Below are 19,766 nucleotides of genomic sequence, written 5' to 3'. Positions count from 1 at the left end.
TTCTATTCCTATTTTAGCCTCGTAAGGTTTCTGTGTGCGGGACTGAGGATACACCAAGGTATTCTTAAATCCTCGTTAACTTAATAAAGACCGTCTTAAGACTGTTTGCCGACTTAGATCACGACAGCAACATATAGGAAACGAGTCGCAAGGGTACATATGACAGGGTCGGGCCTGGACACCGATGCATATTTAAACGGGAGCCAGACGACGCTGACACGAGCCGCATCCAACAGTGGACCTAACAACAACACATCCTACGGTTCAACTCCAACGCGTGGCCAATCAAAGAAATCAATCCGAGACGTGTACTTGGACTAGTTCGTTTTACCACGATTTTCTCCAAGTAGCCAAAAGGTGAGCCGAGTAAATAGTGATCGGTGTTCCGTTTGCTCTTCAGTGACACCCGAGGAACCCTGAACCGGTAGAACTCGTCCGGACGTATACTAGTCTAAAGGGGAGGCGCCGAAATTTTGAAACAATTAACGTTCATACCGTAATATACGAACAAGTAAACTTCGCGTTGTAACGGTAGAAATTCAGTGAAGTAATGTTTAGTTTGTAACGAAGTTATTGTTATCTAACACGTTGAATACCATGGGGTCACCGGTGACCCCCAACCAAATGAATATTATAAATAATGCTACGTAATACAATAACATTCAGCTAGACGAACGTGGAATAGCAATAATGCAATTCGATCAAATGATTTTTGTTCATGACTATAACAAAATCTACGCAGCACAAAATTAATAACTATAGATACTTTCAATAATTTCATCAAACGAATAGATTTTGTAACTTTCAAGTTATGGCGTTAAACTTTCACACCTGAGTGTATGAAAATTTAAGTTAATTGATTACTTAATTTTGTTCACCACTTTGAGTGCATAATGAAATTGTATGTTACGATTGTTTTTTAGTCATTCAGAAGCGTCAGTCACCAGTGACTGACATGGCGCTTAACGTGTTAAAGGAGCGAAGACTCGTAAAGCGAGGAAGGCTCTCCAGAAACTGATATATAAATTTGGTATCCGAATGTTCACAGATCTTAGAATGTCTGTCATCTCGGGACCCATCTACGATGCTTACTCGTGGGGAGGACAGGGCGGTGCTGGTAAATTCGGCAACCTAACGGTGGTCGACAAGGTACCAGCCGACATGCTCCATCTGATCGACCCTCACTGGTACCAGTTCCCGCCTCTGAATCCGATGTGGCACGGTCTCCTCGGTTTCGTAATCGGATTGCTTGGTTTCATCTCCGTCAGCGGGAATGGAATGGTCGTCTATATATTCCTTTCGACAAAGAGTCTTCGCACGCCGAGCAATCTATTCGTGATCAACCTAGCTATCAGTGACTTCTGCATGATGCTCTGCATGTCCCCCCCTATGGTGCGTGTACCAACATCGTTCGTAACGTCACCGGGATATTACCGCTATATTACCATTGATATTAATTGTAAATTCCCCCCTGTCGACAGGTAATCAATTGCTATTACGAGACGTGGGTACTCGGACCTCTGTTTTGTCAAATCTACGCGATGTTGGGCTCCTTGTTCGGATGTGGCTCCATATGGACAATGACAATGATCTCATTCGACAGATACAACGTGATCGTCAAAGGTTTATCCGGCAAACCACTGACCATTAACGGAGCACTCCTCCGTATACTGGGTATATGGTTGTTCTCTCTGGGCTGGACCATCGCGCCCATGTTCGGTTGGAATCGGTAATTTCAATCTCGTCTCATTTTCCCCTGGTCGAGTCAGATTTTCATCCCTCTTGACGGCGCTCTTCTCTTCCATCAGATACGTGCCGGAGGGCAACATGACCGCGTGCGGTACCGATTACTTCAGTAGAGACATCGTGTCCGTGTCTTACCTTATCCTCTACAGCATCTGGGTGTACTTCTTCCCGCTGTTCCTCATCTGCTACAGCTACTGGTTCATCATTCAAGCGGTCGCGGCTCACGAGAAGAACATGCGGGAACAAGCGAAGAAGATGAACGTGGCTTCTCTGCGATCATCGGATAATGCAAACACCAGCGCTGAATGCAAACTGGCCAAGGTACGAAAAACAGGGAGGTGTTCGCGTTCGTTCTAAAGGCACCGGTGATTTCAGGTCGCTCTGATGACCATCTCCCTGTGGTTCATGGCCTGGACACCGTACCTGGTCATCAACTACGGTGGCATCTTCAACCTCATCAAGATTAGCCCGCTGTTCAGCATCTGGGGCGCTCTGTTCGCCAAGGCCAACGCTGTCTACAATCCCATCGTCTACGGAATCAGGTACTCGTACTTGGTCTTGGTTAGGTATACATATATATAAAGGACGCATCTCGAATTCGACTCTAACTGGTTCCACGGTTCTCCCATTTCAGCCATCCGAAATACCGAGCTGCGCTCTTCCAGAAATTCCCGTCGTTGGCGTGCGCCTCCGAGCCAGCACCGACGGACGCGACCTCCACCGTTTCTGGCACCACCACCGTTGCGGACGGCGAGAAAGCTAACGCGTAAAGCGACCACGGTTCCGCGCGAAACATCGTATGCGACGAAAGATCACAACCGGGCCAAGATCGATGAACTGTAAAGGATAATCACGATGTTAAGTTTCATTACAGACACGGAATTGTAAATATTAGTATCGGTTCTCGCGTTGAGAAATCTTTTTGTACAAATCACGGGGAACGCGTTCCGATCGAAATCGCGGGTCGTCCGAGGAGGAGGAAGAGGAAGCGGGGCACGCCATCGTCGGAACAAGCACATCTACTTCGAACGCGTATCTCCAGTATACGGAACTGTTCCAGAACTGCGGGAATAAATCAACGACGTTCTGATCCCATCCATGGCCGATGGATCAGCGTACGGTTCTCATTCGCACCACAATGCGGACCGTGCAGCGTCGAGTCATGGGTGACGGTTTCAACGTTGTACAGTTTATTCCGCAGCGATTATACATGGTCACTTTGGTATAGCAGGTACTATCTCTGCTCTGTGTTTACTAGTTTAGTAAGCATGCATCATACACTAATGTGAGATATGACGTGAGCGTCGTATCTGTACCCTTAATTTTATAAATACAAATGCAAATAAATTATGCAAGCAACGTGAAAGTTTTGTGTTTTATCAACGTCTAGTAAAGAGGAACGTTTATCGGTAGTGGCATTCCCGGATTCCAATGTCCTAAGACTATCCAGCGGCTTCCGAAGACTTCTCTCCTCCTGCAGCGGCGGGTTCCTCGGTTGATCCGCAAACTAAGAATGGTAGCTTCTCCTTCAATGCGGCTCTATACTTTGGATGACTGAATAGGAAATTTTCTCATCAATGTTAGTCGTTCGGGGCGACATTCGCTTATTTATATGATAGGCGTATACCTGATTCCGTAAACGATTGGATTGTATATCGCGTTCGCCTTGGCAAATAGAGAGCCCCATATAGTGAAGAGAGGAGTGATTAGAGTACGATTGAATATTCCGATATAATTGATCACCAGATAAGGTGTCCATGCCATAAACCATAACGAGATTGTTGTCAATGCTACCTACAAGAAATTTCATTGGAAGTTACCACTGGGAGTACTCTGACAAACAAACTGGGTAAACGAGTAAGAGCACCTTTGCTAATTTCGCTTCAGCACTAGTACCTCCTTGTTCTCCGGATCTTAAAGATGCAACGTTCATTTTCTTTGCTTGGTCTCTCATTGCTTTCTCGTGTGCCGCGACAGTCTAATTAAGCAAAGGGATTATACAGATAAAGAGAACAGTCAAAGACATTCCAATTAATGTGACTTCAAATATTTACCGATACAATGAAGTAATAGCTGTATATAATAGTGAACAACGGTGTGTAGTAAACAAATACAGAGTAAACTAATATGTATGATTTCGAGGACCAATCCAGTGTAAGATAATCCGTCCCGCATGCAGTCATATTACCCTCTGGAACATATCTATTTCACACGTTTTACGTGTTCATGATTCAGGCAGATTGTTGTTAGACATATATAAGAAAAGTAACATTTTCGAAATTCATGAAGTTACCTATTCCATCCCACCATAGGAAAAATTGTCCACAATAGACCAAACATCCATATAGCTAGTATCTCAACTATTACTCTTTTTATAGTAAGGGGTGTTCCAGACATACCCTAAAAGTAAATTTATTTCATTAAGACATTATTTTCACTTAGAACCGTTACTATCCATGAATATCTTGTCCCTGTACCTTTACTATAACATTATATCTATCAAGAGCAATGGCTGTCATTGTCCAAATAGAAGCACATCCGCATAATGAACCAACCATTGCATAAATGTCACACATTAAAGGTCCTGAATAAAGGAATACTATTTTATGATCGATATTCTTCCGTATTAAATATCCTTGTAACACTTTTTCTTACCCAGAACCCATGTTTCATAGAAACAACAAATTACCATGGGTGGGCACATGAAGCCCATCATTATGAAGTCAGAAAAAGCCAAATTTACTACAAGCAGATTACTCGGCGTTCTTAAGGAGGGTGTCAATAAAAATACGTAAACCACTACACCATTACCACACCAACCCATAATTCCCAATATGATCATAACAAAGCCTAAGACTTTATGCCATAATGGATCCAATGGTGGAAACCGGTACCTATGTTGAAAACAAAATATTAATATATAATACTCTGAATGAACATAAAATAAAATAATATACATCATTATTTTAAATGAAATTGTGGTGATTACCAATATGTATCAATTAAGTGTAACATTTCTTCAGGTACTTTACTAACAACTGTTTGATTGTTAAAACGCATTATCTGCCTTGCAAATTGTGGTCCCACTGTAGTTATTGTAGTAAAATTTTGAAGTGTGGGCAACACTTCATTAGGGAAGAGTGTAGTTGGATTATAAATATCCGTTAAAGTAATTACCTCCATTTCTTGAAAACATACATATATAACTTTAATAATGTATATTCGGAGAACAATTAGATAAATACTGTTACCTAAGCAGCAGTACATACTTTTAATCAGGTTTTGTAAACAAACGTTCACGATTAACACTATTTATATTTACACATTGACAATTGTAAAGTGTTTTCCTTATGCACATTTGACTATCCACGCACAACTGCAGGTACATAAGCATCATGCTTCTCTTATATCTGTTCTATAGCATGAGATCCAATAAACTCATCCAATAAAATATTCAAATGAAATCATGTACGGTTGTATTAAATACATTTACATTTAGTTCTGTAAGTGCCACGTCGTCTGACACATAAAAAGTACTGTCAGCTTGAATTTAGAGTAATCTAATTAATGTGAATCATTACATATGCCTTTAAGAATTAAATTTTTATGGATAATTTAAATAAAAAATATGTGTATAATGTTCCAATATAGTGTAGAATTTAAAAGGATCTAAAGTTGTTTGATAGCACTTCAAATAATTTATTCTGTAAATTATAGTTACACAATGCTATCAATGTAAAGATCATTTAATTGCTCTGGAAAGTCTTCGGATATGTTGACTACGACCTTCTTGAAGAGCCTCCTCTAACTCCTGTGCAATATGTAACAAGTTATTGGGATCTGTTTGAAGTAAAACATGCTCGATACTTTCATCCTTGTCTGGATTCTTTATGGATAAATCCAAAGTAATGAGAGGAGCAACTTGTTTTAATAATGATCTTGATGCAAGCTACACAGGAATATACATTTGATATAATTTTTAAATGTTTACATTAGCTGCATTTATAAAAACTGTCAGAAGTAACAATAATCAACCTGAACTTCGAATCTCCATTCCATGTCATGATATTCTGGTAATTTAAATCCAATATTTGTGAGTATACTTAATATTTCATCCCTTTTAACGTTATATAGTTTGCTCAAGATTGCTTCCTGATCTTCTGAAAATCCCAAGGCAATTACAGAATCTCTGAAGTCTTCAGAACTTAACTGTAAATAGTCATGAGATTATTATTGGAATATAATAAAGTAAAATCAAATATTATTTCATGTTTATAAGTGGATTCAAGGTATTAAACATTGCATTACTTTATATCTACAACTCTCTAATAATAAATTAACAAGTCCTTCCACTGAATTCTTAATAACATTCACTTCAACTTCCAACTTCTCTGAAATAATAATAAAAGACAAGTTGTATAAAATCCTTTGAACAATGAGACGAAGAGGTTTTCATTTTACTAACGGGCAGCTGCATTGTATAATTTTATGTTTGGTCCTTTTTGTAGATAATCTAAGGCCAGTTTGCAAAAGTCCTGCAAGACTGAAGAGACAAACAAAAAAAGATAAGAATTATTTTAATATAAATCAAATTAGAAAACAATAGTAGGTTCTCATACCTTGGGGTGTATGTTTTGTAAGAAGCAACACATGCTTTTTATGATCTGGTTTTAATGTTAGCAACATTATTACTTTATTTTCTTAAAACCAAATACTTTTATAACAATTATTTACTATGCATTTCTAAGATTCAAAAAAATATGACAGCCCTCGTCTAACTGCAAGGTGGCAAGTGCGTCGCCATATTTATGACTGTATATGTAGATACGTACATACTTATTTACGAAAGATTTATTCACCGATAATTAACCAGTTCTGTAAATGAACTACGTATGTAAAACATTATTTCATCACTCAATGAGTAATTAATTTATTTAATTAGGTATAACATTTATGCGTTTGCATTATATTTTCTTATACAAATAGGGAAGATATTGATAGGTTAGATGTTTACTGTAGGTTTATTATCTGTAATTTGATCTACCTTTACGTCGATTGTTGCAAACTCATGTAACTTTTATAATATGAATTTAATATAAATGGTATTAATATTTTATAAAGAAAACGACAATTTTTAATATTGTAACTATCAATTTATTCCTTATATTTATATTTTAAATACAAAAGACACAAAAGTATATAAATAAGATTCATGAATCAATCATTTTTTAGGAATAATAATTATTTATTTTGCAATCATGTGACTCTCCTTGATTATTTTCATCTGGTTCAAGAGTAAGAATAATAATATTCATGGTTATATATCTTTTTCCATTATACAATATTGATATAACAATTAATAAGGCTGTAATTTTATTTAGTCCATGATGTTATTTCTTTGGTTGATTAAGTGCTGCTTTCATCAGAGCCTGTTCAAACATTTGTTCATATTTTTCTATATTCTCTCGATGTTTATCTGCCTTTTCACCAGAAGCAGTTATCAAGTCTTCCACTCGTTTCCTAAATATTTTTTAAAGAATCATTATTACATTTCCAACTTTCCAAATCAATATCTTTTGTATAGGATTCAGCTTACATTTCAGAAGAAATAAATTCCAAGCGTTTAGATACATTCTGCTTTGCCTCTTCTAAATCCTGTTTTATAAGAACTGGTCCTACTAATTTGAAAACAACATCTTCTGACTTCAGGAGATCTAACTCTTTCTGAACTACAATATTTTCATTCAACTGCCCTTCCACCTCCCGCTTTTGATTAAATGCTATACAGTAATCTGATAAAAACAGAATCTACATGTAATAAGACAATCAATTAATTATAATTTTATAATTCATTGCAAACAACACTTTTTATGTGTAAAAAAGCATTAACTACCTCTTTGAGCTAATTTATATTTAACTGTTTCGTTTTTCAACTTCGTCTGGATTTCTTCCAACATATTTGCCTAGAAAAAAGGGAATAATTATACTTCAAATGGAAGTCAGATTAAGGTTATGTGACCAGCAGGTGACAGTATTTAAATACAGTGACAGATCTCCAATTCACAGAATAAATATATGTAAATCCGTGGAAAAAAGGAACATTATTTAAGATTTAAATCTTGTTTAAACATTTTAACATTATCGTACCATGGAAGTAAAAGAGTGTGTTGCAATAAGCTTCCTTAAAGTTTCTATTCAGATGTATTTAATGCACTATGAAGAACCAAGGAATTTTGTGCAAAAATATTCTGTCGAATTAAATTTTACCGTTCTTTCTTTGTAACTTGTTTTGTTTAAAAATCTATCGAACTTCTTAATTAGCTTTACATATCACACCGGGACAGAACAAGTTTAAATATATACGTATAAGAATCATAGCATGCACAAATTAGGAGTGAGAATAAAGCGTATACAAATGTTTAATCAACCATCTAACGGTTACGAATGTGAACTAAACATCCCTAAGTGTATGCAACCCGCAACACTTCAAAGTCGTGGTATAAATTGAAGTAGCATTAAGGGGAAGCACAAGTTTTATTCGAACTGTCATTAGATGGAGACACATTTGTCTAGGGACATTCCCTAGACACATCTATATTGCAATTATTATCTATGATTAAATGTATCATAACCCTTGTGCAAATGTCAACGGAGTGGTTTGATAACAATAAAGTTGCTTTTTTCGTTCGAGGTTGAAAAATGGAAACGATATTAGAGCAACAACGACGCTATCATGAGGAAAGAGAAAGGTTAATGGACGCTATGGTCAAAGAAATGTTGTACAAAAAGGCAGGGCATAGAGAAAGCATAAATTCGGAACATCGGTTAAAGATGCTACTCGATCAGTACATGGATAGTACTTTGCATTTACAGGATTTATACGAAGATAAGGACGGGCAAAGGAAAGAGGAGGTATATAATCTTTTATTTTTATTTTTATTTTTATTTTCATGGATATATTTTCGTTAAAACAACTGCGAATCATCTTCCTCCAGGTACAAGCACTTTCAGGTCCAAATGAATTTTCGGAATTTTATTCCCGCTTGAAATCTATAAAAGAATTTTATCGGCGACATCCTAATGAGATAAGTATTCCAATGTCTGTGGAATTCGAAGAACTGGCTAAGATGAGAGAAAATCCCACAGAAGAACTTTCAAATCTTGTTGAATTTACCGATGAAGAAGGATATGGAAAGTATCTTGATCTTCATGAATGCTATGAAAAGTATATTAATCTTAAAGGAATAGAGAAAGTAGACTACATTACATATTTATCAACTTTTGATCATTTATTCGATATACCAAGAGAAAGGAAAAATGCTGAATATCAAAAATATGTGGAATCTTTGTTAGAATATATAACCGATTATTTAAGTAGAGTTAGGCCATTGCTCGATTTAAATGGAGAGCTCCAGGAAGCGAATAGAGAGTTCGAAACACAATGGGAGAACAATACATTTCCAGGGTGGCCAAAAGAAACTGGTAGTGCTTTGACCCATGTAGGAGCTCATTTAGAATTGTCTGCTTTCTCTTCATGGGAGGAGCTTGCATCTCTTGGCTTAGATAGATTGAAATCAGCTTTAATGGCTTTGGGTTTAAAGTGTGGTGGTACACTCGAGGAAAGAGCCCAAAGACTGTTTAGTACAAAAGGAGAGGCTTCTTTGGATCCAAATCTTCTAGCTAAAAATAATAGAAATAGAAAATCTGGAAAGGGGAGAAACTCTGAAAAGCAAAAGGAGATAGCATGCTTGGAAGGACAGGTTTATAGGCTTGCTGAATTGGTATCAACCCAACGAGTAGCCACAAAAGAAAATGTACAGAGGAAACAAGCTAGAACCGAAGGTGAGAGAGGTGATTCTGATGCAGAAGCTAGCGCTAGCGAATCGGAAGAAGAAGACGATAACGAAGTTCCTTATAATCCAAAAAATCTTCCTCTTGGATGGGATGGTAAACCTATACCATATTGGTTGTACAAATTACACGGTTTAAATATCAGCTACAACTGTGAAATATGTGGAAATTTCACATATAAAGGTCCAAAAGCTTTTCAAAGACATTTTGCCGAGTGGAGACACGCGCATGGTATGCGTTGCCTTGGTATTCCAAATACCGCCCATTTTGCTAATGTAACACAAATAGAAGATGCTCTGGCTCTATGGGAAAAACTTAAAGCTCAAAAACAAGCTGAACGTTGGCAACCAGAACAGGAGGAAGAATTCGAAGATTCCCTTGGAAATGTAGTCAATCGTAAAACATATGAAGACTTAAAAAGACAAGGTCTTTTGTAAAATCGTATTCTGATATTCATAATAACTTTTGTATATTACGGTACATTTCATGTAATCTATATGTATGTTTTAAAAATAAATATAATACAAATTAGAAAACCTTCTGCGGAATATTTCTTTATAGTTTATATATGTATATTTTGAAAATAAGAATCAGTTACTTTAAAATACCATTTGCATAAATAAATTACTAGACAAAATCACCAAATGCGTAGATGTAGAAGTTATCAAGAAGTATACAAAGAGCCAAGGCATATGTTCTTATTAGTTAATAATTTACAATTAACATGAACAATGGTATTTCGTTTTGAACGTATTTCATAATTATAAGTACATAATCTTGGAATTAATTAAACTTCTGTTGAGAAGTAGGGACTTCGAAGCTTTTTAAACCACCATGTTTGGCCAATAGGAATGTAACAATTTCCTACCCAAAATATTAAGTGAGTGTGCGCAGTTCGTCGAGTGTCTATAGAGATGAATATCTCTTGTACATCTCATACTTTCTCTCCTAACAGTAATTTTACATCTTCTGGGAAAAGAATATTTTAATCTATAACTGTTTTGTTCGTGAATACGTTATCAAAGAGAATACTTCAAACAGAATCGAAAGAAAAGTTAGAATTTAAATTTAAATTTAAATTTTTTGTTCCATCGGAAAAAGCATGATGTTTTATCGTAGCGATTAAAACCACGTGCTCCCAAAGACCGATCGTTATTATGAAAAAAAGATTTAACGTAAGCACCTAATCAAAATGAAACTTCTGTTAATTATACTATTTATTTCCTTTATTTTTTTTTAATGATTTTCTTTCTCATAGTGGAAGTTACCATTTTAAGTAACCGATAGTTGGGGGAGCATTGATTAGGGAACAAAGATCCTTGCCACCATTGCGGAAAGGAATGCTGAGGCAGGATGCCGAAATTCGTGGACCGCTGGATATTTGGGCCCACTTTAGGAGAAGGTGCTTATGCCGAGTACGTTTATAGAATACTTTTATTTTATATAGTTTTAGAATTATTTTAATTATTAATATATTTGAATTATTTACGTATGTTATATTACGTAAAATATTGCACATTTATTTTATCATGATTTTCGTTGTACGCGTAATTAGAATAAATCTCGTGTAAACGTAACTGGAAGTTTTTTATTTAAAATATTTAATTTTAATCCTTTCAGAGTAAAGTTACTTTTACATAAGTCTACCGGTAAGGCAGTTGCTGTGAAGATTATAGATCTAGAGACGAAAAAAGTTGCTAGTCGAGCAGTTCGCAAAGAAAGCAGTATTCATAGTGTGTTATTTAATCCCAATATTATACGATGTTTTGGAAGGCGAAGCGAACTAAATGTAGAATATATATTCTTGGAATACGCTTCAGGTGGAGAACTTTTTGATAGGATTGGTGAGTGCATTGCTTATCAATGATGATAATTTAAAAGCAGGTGATGTTAATGATAAATATACCTTTTTAATTAATATAGAACCTGATGTCGGTATGCCAGCATGGCAGGCACAAAAGTATTTTAGACAATTAATTTCGGGAGTTGAATATTTACATAACAAGGGAATTGTGCACCGAGATTTAAAGCCAGAAAATCTACTGTTAGATGAAAATGACAATTTAAAAATTTCTGATTTTGGTTTGGCAACAATATATCGATATCAAGGCAAAGAGCGATGCTTAGATAAAAAATGTGGAACAATGCCATATGTTGCTCCAGAAGTATTATTTGGCCATTATCGTGCGGAACCTACAGATGTATGGTCATGTGGTGTAATTCTTGTGGCTTTACTGGCTGGAGGTAATCTTTACAAAACAATTACAAAACCACGTGTATAGATACAGCTTATTGATAATTTATGTTAATATCTTTTACATTATTTCCTTTGGCCTCAGTGTCAAGTTTGAATAGATAAACATATTGAAATACAAATAATTAAACTGTAGTAAAAGAAGATATTAACTGATTAGATTAATGACAGCTTTATATACAAAGTGGAGATCATTGTCATTTTTAGTCTGACGGTTTGGGTTGCTAATGTATAACTTACATTTCTTAGTTTTTTAACTGGTGCATATCTGAACTGTAGAACTGCCTTGGGATCAGTCCTCAGAAGATTGTGGAGAATACAGAGCATGGAAAAATGGAAAGTACATGTCTCTCACACCATGGAAAAAATTGGATACTTCTTCTTTGTCTTTGATTAAAAATGTTCTTCTGCATTCACCATCATCCAGATATACCATAAAAGATATTAAGCAACATAGATGGTTTATCAAAACGTTCCAGACAGGTATGTGTCTGTTATGTATTGTAATTTTTTATTTACTTATGACTATGCAATAATTTTCACTAAACTTCCATGGATAAGATGAAATGTGTATTTACTTAGTCAGGTACTAAGTATCTCTGAGTGTGTAATTAACTTACTCAAAGCAGCTTGGTACCTAACTGAGTGGATACCGAAAACACCTACTTTTTCATATACTTGTAAGTATTTCACACACTCTTCTTTTTAACATTTGTTATTAAACACACATTGAAATTATAATAATCATAGCTTTCACTTTTTTTAAGATAATCAAGGCTTTTGCCTTTACTTTGGTAATACAGCTCTATGATTTTAATTAAGGATCATAAAGCTAGATTACCAAAGCAAAGAGCACTGGCATATGCATCTATAAAATACAAATATAAAAAAAATCATATTTATAATTAATAAGTATTTTTACTGTTACATATTTTATTCTTTCGTTTTCTGTAATCTAAATTATTAGAAAAAATCAAATAGGTAATATTTTTATTTGTTTTACATTGGTATTTTTTTATCTTAGTTGGTAGTATAGAAGGACACATTTGTCATGATGAAGCAGATTCAAGGCAAATGTTAGAAGATGAAAATTTGACAAGATTCTGTCTGTCGCAACCCGAATTACCTAGGATAGAAAATAATGCATCAGAGATCAACTTAGAAAAACAACCAGGATTCTCATTTTCACAACCTGCTCATATAGAAGATTTATTAGTATGCACTCACGTATACTCAACACAAGAAACTCAGGTAATGCAACTTCTAATCAGACTTTAACATTAGAAAATTGATGTTTTTAAGATATGCAACAATTACAATTTATTTGATCATTTCCAGCAAAATACATATCAACGCCTTGTGCGGAGAATGACAAGATTTTTCGTTACAACAGCTTTGGAGGCAACAGTAGAAAGATTGATAAACTGTTTGGACAATGAAAATTACACCTACCGTATCAATGACTGTCGCACAGTGAGTTCTAAAATAATTATTTCAATGAATAATTGTAACAGTGTGCTGTGCAATATAAATTGTTAAACAATTATTTATTACAGATCACCATAAACGGTGATTCAAGAAAAAGGGTCCTCGTTTATAAAGCAAATCTTGTTGAAATGGATGGAAAAATTCTAGTTGACTTCAGACTATCTAAAGGCTGTGGTCTGGAGTTTAAACGGAGATTTATGAAAATTAAGGCTGCACTAGATGATATAGTACTGAAAGATCCTGTGACATGGCCAATTGCTGTTGCAACTAAATGTATACCTTAAATACAATGTACAAAATTCCTTTTTTTAATAAAACATTTGTAAACGTGTAGGTTAATAATAATGTAAACTTCATGTATGTGCGTGCATATGTATGGGTGTAGCGTGCGTGTATGCATTGTTTCGAATAAACGCGAAAAAAAAGGGAAAAAACGAAGTTTGTGTTGACAACGAAAAATATATGTAAATTGTCATCGTTTAAATAAACGTTTATACATTTTGTATTCTTTTATAAGAAAAGATGTAATTACATTCCCACTGATGGTTCTTAATTATGTAATAGTAGAAATATGTCGTCGGTTACTAATAATTATGTGTCAAAACAAGTTTCCGGGTACTAATAAGTATGTATCCAAACAAGTTTCGTACTATAACCTCTATTTTCCACGTGTTCTTAAAATGTTCATGCTACAAAACTTAATTGTATTTACGATAACTAGTATTGTAGTGATAGCATTTTCTAGCTATCTTAAATTTATACATTTTTTCAATAGTTTCACGTATCAGTATTTTAATAATATTGTCGATTTACAGATATACGATTACATTATCGGTAAGTCACATATTTTCATTAATTTATCGTATACTTGTGTAAAATATAAATCTATAATACTGGAATAAATTACTGTAAAATCTGAAATTTTTATATTTATTTTTCTAGTTGGAGCAGGCACCGCAGGTGCAACAATATCTGCAAGGCTAGCAGAGTATGGGTACAAGATCTTATTGCTTGAAGCTGGTGGGGTTCCACCACCTTTTCTGGATATTCCACTTTTAGCTCCTTTAATTCAAAATAGCCCATACGATTGGCAATACACTACTGTGCCTCAACAAAATGCTTGCAAGGGCTTAATCAATAATGTATTACATTCAAATAGATACATATTGTTAATGTACAATGATTAATCTGATATATAATTATGAATTTGTTCTTAGCTAAGTAGATGGCCAATGGGTAAAGTTCTTGGTGGAACTAGTCGTTTAAATTATATGCTGTATGTACGAGGACATCCTACTGATTATGATGAATGGCTACCAGATTTCACTGGTTACTATAAAACACATAAAAATTTAGTATTACTCCTTAATTTATATCATTAATTGATTAGAGTAATACTTTTAGAACCCATTACACAGTATGGTGGACCAATGAAGGTAAATAATTTAAAATGGCACACTCTTCTCTCTAATACAATCTTAAAAGGATTGGAAGAGTTACACCAAAGTATTGGTAACATTAACAAGGATTTAAAAATTGGTAATTTCATTAATATTAACAGAGTGTTGTAGAACAGAAAGTAATTGTTGTTTCTTCATATTACTAATTTAGGTTTCATGAAACCACAGCTATCTATGGAAAATGGTTCACGATGGAGTACAGACAAATTATTGTACAAAGATTTTCAAAACAGAATTACTGTTATTACTCATGCACACGTTGAAAAAGTATGTTTAAAGAGAAATACATTGATTTTCTTATTTAAGAAACTATGATTATGGAACCAGTGTTTACTTGCAGGTATTGATAGAATCAAATAGAGCAGTAGGGGTACAATTTGAGGCCCTGAATAAAGTATTTCAAGCCATTGCAAAAGAAGGTGTCATTATTAGTGCCGGTGCTATTGGGACTCCTAAAATATTAATGTTATCTGGTATTGGACCGAGAAAACACCTAGAAGATTTAGAAGTAAACTTTGCATAAGTTATTAATGATGTTTTCATTAAAAATATATGTGTAAGTATATTTCTATAATTGAGTAATTTGTTTAATTTTCAGATAAACGTTATTAAGGATTTACCAGTTGGTCAACATTTAGTAGACCATATACTTACTGGAATTGACTTAGTTACATTGAATGAAACTGTTGGTTTGAACATGGCTGATACTTTAAATCCTATTTCAGCAATGAAGTACTTTCTTTTTGGAGAAGGTAGCAATTTTAATTTTAAACAATCAGTTAGTATTACGCGTAATTGTTATTTTAAATTTAATTGGACATGTTTCCTCCTGTAACGTCTACAGGTCCTTGGACATCTACAGGAGTTGAAGTTCTAGGAACATTTCATAGTTCATTTAAGACAAACATAACAGATGTACCAGATTTACAAATAATGGCAATGCCACTTGGAGTATCAAAGGATAATGGAATTGTGTTGAGAAAGGCTATGGGAATTTCTGATAAGGTAAATAGTACATTCAATAAAATTTGTACTAGCTTCATAAAGTATTTATTAAGTATTTTTTTACATAGGTTTACAATGAATACTTTGCTCCCCTTGCTTATAAGAATACAGTAACAATTGCTCCAGTTCTGCTACATCCAAAAAGTACGGGAGAAGTTAAATTACACAGTACTAATCCTTCTGATCCACCACTAATTAATCCAAAATACTTAACAAATAAGGATGACATTGCACTTCTTGTTGATGGTACTGAGATTAATGAAATTTCAATGCAATATATAAAAAATTTGAGTGCTAATCGCAATACATAGTACTTAATTTTACAGGATTACAATTTGTAAAGAAACTCGTTAGAACAAATGCTATGAAAACTCTTGGTGCATCCATTTATGAAAAACATTTTCCTGGTTGTGAAAAAGAAAAGTTTGATAGTGTAAAGTACTGGGAATGTTACATACAACACTTAACTTTAACTTCTTATCATCCTGCTGGAACATGCCGGATGGGTGATGTTGTTGACCAAAAGTTCAAGTAATTTATTACATTTTCATACAAACTGATGATTTATGTATAAATAATATATAAAACATCTTCTTCACAGGGTTTATGGCATGAGAAATTTGTATGTAATAGATGCATCTGTACTACCATCATTACCAAGTGGTAATATTAATGCTGCAGTTTTAATGCTTGCAGAGAAAGCTGCACATACATTTAAACAAACTGCAGAATTTCACTTAAATGATAAAACGTGTTACAACCCATACAGTTGTTATTCAGAACATACTAATTGCTTTAACACTTTACCGGCCGCTGTCACGTACACGTGATTATCATTCCGATGTTTGCAAAGTATTAATATATGAAATAAAATAACTCTTATCAGATTCTTACTTTAATTCAATAATATATACTTTCATGACGAAAAGTTATTTTGTTATTATTGCATCCAATACACGAGAGTGAAAAAGGTGTAAAATTAATGATAATATAATCAATAATAATGCACAGTAAGTTGTTAAGATCTATAATAAATTTTACAAGGTAAAATACTTTACTAAAAAAAAAATATGTGCTTCTAAATTGTTTAAAATTAAATCATTGTAATAATAGAAATTAATATTGTATAGCCTATCTGTTTTATATAATGCATTTCGTTAGTGATAGTTGTGTTTATTACTTTTGTAATCCCTTCTAGAATAATCATTTGATCTGTGACTGTTATGACTAGTTCTAGATCTATGATTCTTATGTCTGTTATTCTTTTTACTTTCTTCTCTACGATAAGGATGCGATCGTACAGATCTTCTATTATCTTCATAAGAATGAACTTCTGACTTCCTAGAATAAGGACCTGAACTTGGCAACATATTTCCTCCGTACATGTCAATTTTCATGTGAGGAGAATTATTTTCTAACAACATTTGTTGTCCTAACTGAAGTAGATGATTCAAGTTATTAAGATACTGATCCTGTGAGTTTGTTTTTTGTTGTAATTCCATGTTGTTCCTTGTGCTCATACAAATGGGACGATTAAACAGCATTGTACCATCGAATAGATCCAAAGCATACGATACAGAAACAATATGTTTATAAGTTACAAATCCATATGTTCTTTGCCTTCCATCACGATCTTTAGGAATAGAAACTCTTTGCACAGGGCCACCCTAATAAGACAGTAGATATAATGGGAAATGTTAGTACATAACCTAAACATAAATCTTTAAGATACTAAATGTTTTTAAATAAATTGAACATTTGACACGTTTGACAAACAATTCGAATAGCAAAACCATTGTATTTGCATAAATGTCCGTTAAAACGTTTGTTTACGATTGTGCCTAATACACAAACCTGTAAGAATAATTCATATAGAATCTCTTCCGATACTTTGTCACTCAAATTTCCACACCACAAAGTACGCATATCTTCGTCCATCGTGAAATTCTATGTAACGACAAATAAATATAAACTTAAATTTATTGAGTACTCAAACGGAAATTAAAACCAGACTGATTAATCAAACGCCAATCCAAATCCCTGCAACTGATAACAAAAACTATATTAGGGTTAATACGACAAAAATATAATATCGTGGCACATACCCTTAAAGGACATAAAGCCATCTAACAATATACACAACAATAAAATAAAATTCAAATAACAAATTAAATTTTATGTAAAACTGTGAATACACCACATACAAACATACAATGTTGCGCCATCTAACGAATAGCATCAATATCTAATTATCTACGTAGTCAATTAATATAACTCTGTCGGTAATGTGCGGTTCGGATATTAGATAAGGTCGGTGTGAGCATACCATCTAATCAGTGACCATGTGTCGGTAATGTGCGGTTCGGATATTAGAGAAGGTCGGTGTGACGAACCCGTCTAATTAGTGGCCAATGTGTCGGTAATATGTGGTTCGGATATTAGAGAAGGTCGGTGTGACGAACCCCTCTAATTAGTGGCCAATGTGTCGGTAATGAGCAGTTCGGATATTAGAGATGGTCAGTGTGACAAATCCCGCTAATTAGTAGCCAATGTGTCGGTAATACGCGGTTCGGATATTAGAGAAGCTCGGTGTGACGAATCCCGCTAATCTGTGGTTAATCTATTGATGATGATTTCAGCGAGAGACCCCCTCGAACCCCCCAGATTTAAACGAGAGACCCCCTGGAACCCCCCAGATATAAACGAGAGACCCCCTGGAACCCCCCAGATTTAAACGAGAGACCCCCTCGAACCCCCTAGTTAAACTTTTCCAGCTCTCTTCACAAGGGGGTTCGAGGGGGTCTCTCGTTTAAATTTGGGTGTTTCTCGAGGGGGTCTGAGGGGTCTCTCGTGGGGGTTCCTGGGGGTCTCTTGTTTAAATTCTAGGGGTTCCTGGGGGTCTCTCGTTTAAATTTTGGGGGTTCGAGGGGGTCTCTCGTTTAAATTTTGGGGGTTCGAGGGGGTCTCTCGTTTAAATTCTGGGGGTTCCTGGGGGTCTCTCGTTTAAATTCTGGGGGTTCGAGGGGGTCTCTCGTTTAAATTCTGGGGGTTCAAGGGGGTCTCTCGTTTAAATTTTGGGGGTTCGAGGGGGTCTCTCGTTTAAATTCTGGGGGTTCGAGGGGGTCTCTCGTTTAAATTCTGGGGGTTCCTGGGGGTCTCTCGTTTAAATTTTGGGGGTTCGAGGGGGTCTCTCGTTTAAATTTTGGGGGTTCGAGGGGGTCTCTCGTTTAAATTCTGGGGGTTCCTGGGGGTCTCTCGTTTAAATTTTGGGGGTTCGAGGGGGTCTCTCGTTTAAATTTTGGGGGTTCGAGGGGGTCTCTCGTTTAAATTCTGGGGGTTCCTGGGGGTCTCTCGTTTAAATTTTGGGGGTTCGAGGGGGTCTCTCGTTTAAATTTTGGGGGTTCGAGGGGGTCTCTCGTTTAAATTCTGGGGGTTCGAGGGGGTCTCTCGTTTAGATTTGATTGTTTCTCGAGGGGGTCTGAGGGGTCTCTCGTGGGGGTTCGAAGGGGTCTCTCGTTTAAATTTGGTGGTTTCTCGTGGGGGTCTGAGGGGTCTCTCGTGGGGGTTCGAGGGGGTCTCTCACTTAAATTTGGTGGTTTCTCGTGGGGGTCTGAGGGGTCTCTCGTGGGGGTTCGAGGGGGTCTCTCACTTAAATTTGGTGGTTTCTCGTGGGGGTCTGAGGGGTCTCTCGTGGGGGTTCGAGGGGGTCTCTCGCTGAAATCTGGGGGTCTCTTGCGGGGGTTCGAGGGTTACATCATTGGGGCTTCGATGAGGATTTATATGGCAATAATTAATAACAAAATAATTTTTAAAGTTCCCGTCCATATCATGGATTGGTGTGCCACCTATCCAGAGGATGCTGAAACTTCTAGCCAAATAGTACCAGCTGGTGCATGTTAGATGGCGGGACAATGCAACTATCTCTGTCCTTGTCGCACTCATTGCGCTCTTATGGGACGTAT

At 35.6% G+C, this 19,766-nt stretch overlaps 8 protein-coding genes across 10 annotated transcripts; 4 read left to right on the top strand and 4 right to left on the bottom strand.

The window, feature by feature from the left end:
- The first annotated feature begins 174 nt into the window (after positions 1-174).
- Positions 175-3,112, top strand: Lop1 (long wavelength sensitive opsin 1). Its single transcript, XM_031991447.2, has 6 exons — positions 175-357; positions 1,049-1,392; positions 1,482-1,729; positions 1,809-2,067; positions 2,122-2,288; positions 2,381-3,112. Exons 2-6 carry the CDS (start codon positions 1,057-1,059, stop codon positions 2,514-2,516), a joined length of 1,146 nt encoding a protein of 381 aa, XP_031847307.1. The 5' UTR covers positions 175-357; positions 1,049-1,056; the 3' UTR covers positions 2,517-3,112.
- Positions 2,920-5,163, bottom strand: Lop2 (long wavelength sensitive opsin 2). The gene is made up of 9 exons (XM_031991445.2): positions 5,016-5,163; positions 4,736-4,931; positions 4,402-4,640; positions 4,224-4,330; positions 4,040-4,146; positions 3,801-3,948; positions 3,614-3,724; positions 3,374-3,540; positions 2,920-3,300 (listed from the first exon to the last, which is right to left on the bottom strand). The coding sequence occupies exons 2-9, from the start codon at positions 4,927-4,929 to the stop codon at positions 3,189-3,191; spliced, it is 1,185 nt and encodes a 394-aa protein (XP_031847305.2). The 5' UTR covers positions 4,930-4,931; positions 5,016-5,163; the 3' UTR covers positions 2,920-3,188.
- A 313-nt stretch (positions 5,164-5,476) lies between these two features.
- LOC143175205 (COMM domain-containing protein 2-like) lies at positions 5,477-6,766 on the bottom strand. The gene is made up of 5 exons (XM_076373139.1): positions 6,366-6,766; positions 6,212-6,289; positions 6,055-6,137; positions 5,782-5,955; positions 5,477-5,695 (listed from the first exon to the last, which is right to left on the bottom strand). The coding sequence occupies exons 1-5, from the start codon at positions 6,430-6,432 to the stop codon at positions 5,489-5,491; spliced, it is 609 nt and encodes a 202-aa protein (XP_076229254.1). The 5' UTR covers positions 6,433-6,766; the 3' UTR covers positions 5,477-5,488.
- A 290-nt stretch (positions 6,767-7,056) lies between these two features.
- On the bottom strand, positions 7,057-8,156 carry Pfdn6 (prefoldin 6). The gene is made up of 4 exons (XM_031991451.2): positions 7,894-8,156; positions 7,640-7,709; positions 7,343-7,538; positions 7,057-7,266 (listed from the first exon to the last, which is right to left on the bottom strand). The coding sequence occupies exons 1-4, from the start codon at positions 7,894-7,896 to the stop codon at positions 7,137-7,139; spliced, it is 399 nt and encodes a 132-aa protein (XP_031847311.1). The 5' UTR covers positions 7,897-8,156; the 3' UTR covers positions 7,057-7,136.
- Positions 8,157-8,350: 194 nt separating this feature from the next.
- Positions 8,351-10,116, top strand: noi (splicing factor 3a subunit 3 noi). The gene is made up of 2 exons (XM_031991444.2): positions 8,351-8,658; positions 8,742-10,116. Exons 1-2 carry the CDS (start codon positions 8,446-8,448, stop codon positions 10,032-10,034), a joined length of 1,506 nt encoding a protein of 501 aa, XP_031847304.1. The 5' UTR covers positions 8,351-8,445; the 3' UTR covers positions 10,035-10,116.
- Positions 10,117-10,478: 362 nt separating this feature from the next.
- grp (serine/threonine-protein kinase grp) lies at positions 10,479-13,632 on the top strand. Of its 2 annotated transcripts, none has more exons than XM_031991579.2 (8): positions 10,479-10,772; positions 10,856-10,999; positions 11,218-11,441; positions 11,521-11,841; positions 12,131-12,334; positions 12,876-13,102; positions 13,190-13,324; positions 13,408-13,632. In XM_031991579.2, exons 2-8 carry the CDS (start codon positions 10,938-10,940, stop codon positions 13,621-13,623), a joined length of 1,389 nt encoding a protein of 462 aa, XP_031847439.1. In that variant the 5' UTR covers positions 10,479-10,772; positions 10,856-10,937; the 3' UTR covers positions 13,624-13,632. The 2 variants fall into 2 exon arrangements, with proteins under 2 accessions (XP_031847439.1, XP_031847438.1); XM_031991578.2 differs by having other exon boundaries at positions 10,856-11,012.
- Positions 13,633-13,881: 249 nt separating this feature from the next.
- LOC116433460 (glucose dehydrogenase [FAD, quinone]) lies at positions 13,882-16,634 on the top strand. Its single transcript, XM_031991576.2, has 11 exons — positions 13,882-14,173; positions 14,282-14,481; positions 14,557-14,668; positions 14,744-14,878; positions 14,951-15,066; positions 15,140-15,307; positions 15,398-15,551; positions 15,644-15,804; positions 15,873-16,050; positions 16,131-16,335; positions 16,406-16,634. The coding sequence occupies exons 1-11, from the start codon at positions 13,882-13,884 to the stop codon at positions 16,632-16,634; spliced, it is 1,950 nt and encodes a 649-aa protein (XP_031847436.2).
- Positions 15,827-18,061, bottom strand: LOC116433462 (uncharacterized). 2 transcript variants are annotated; one of them, XM_031991580.2, is made up of 3 exons: positions 17,910-18,061; positions 17,659-17,850; positions 15,827-17,471 (listed from the first exon to the last, which is right to left on the bottom strand). In XM_031991580.2, the coding sequence occupies exons 2-3, from the start codon at positions 17,740-17,742 to the stop codon at positions 16,962-16,964; spliced, it is 594 nt and encodes a 197-aa protein (XP_031847440.1). In that variant the 5' UTR covers positions 17,743-17,850; positions 17,910-18,061; the 3' UTR covers positions 15,827-16,961. The 2 variants fall into 2 exon arrangements, with proteins under 2 accessions (XP_031847440.1, XP_031847441.1); XM_031991581.2 differs by having other exon boundaries at positions 17,659-17,863; positions 17,910-18,025.
- Positions 18,062-19,766: the final 1,705 nt, after the last annotated feature.

This window comes from Nomia melanderi, chromosome 13 (assembly GCF_051020985.1).
Source record: "Nomia melanderi isolate GNS246 chromosome 13, iyNomMela1, whole genome shotgun sequence".
NCBI lineage: Eukaryota > Metazoa > Arthropoda > Insecta > Hymenoptera > Halictidae > Nomia > Nomia melanderi.
Note: the sequence above shows the minus strand (reverse complement) of the source record. Positions and strands in the feature narration are given on the sequence as shown.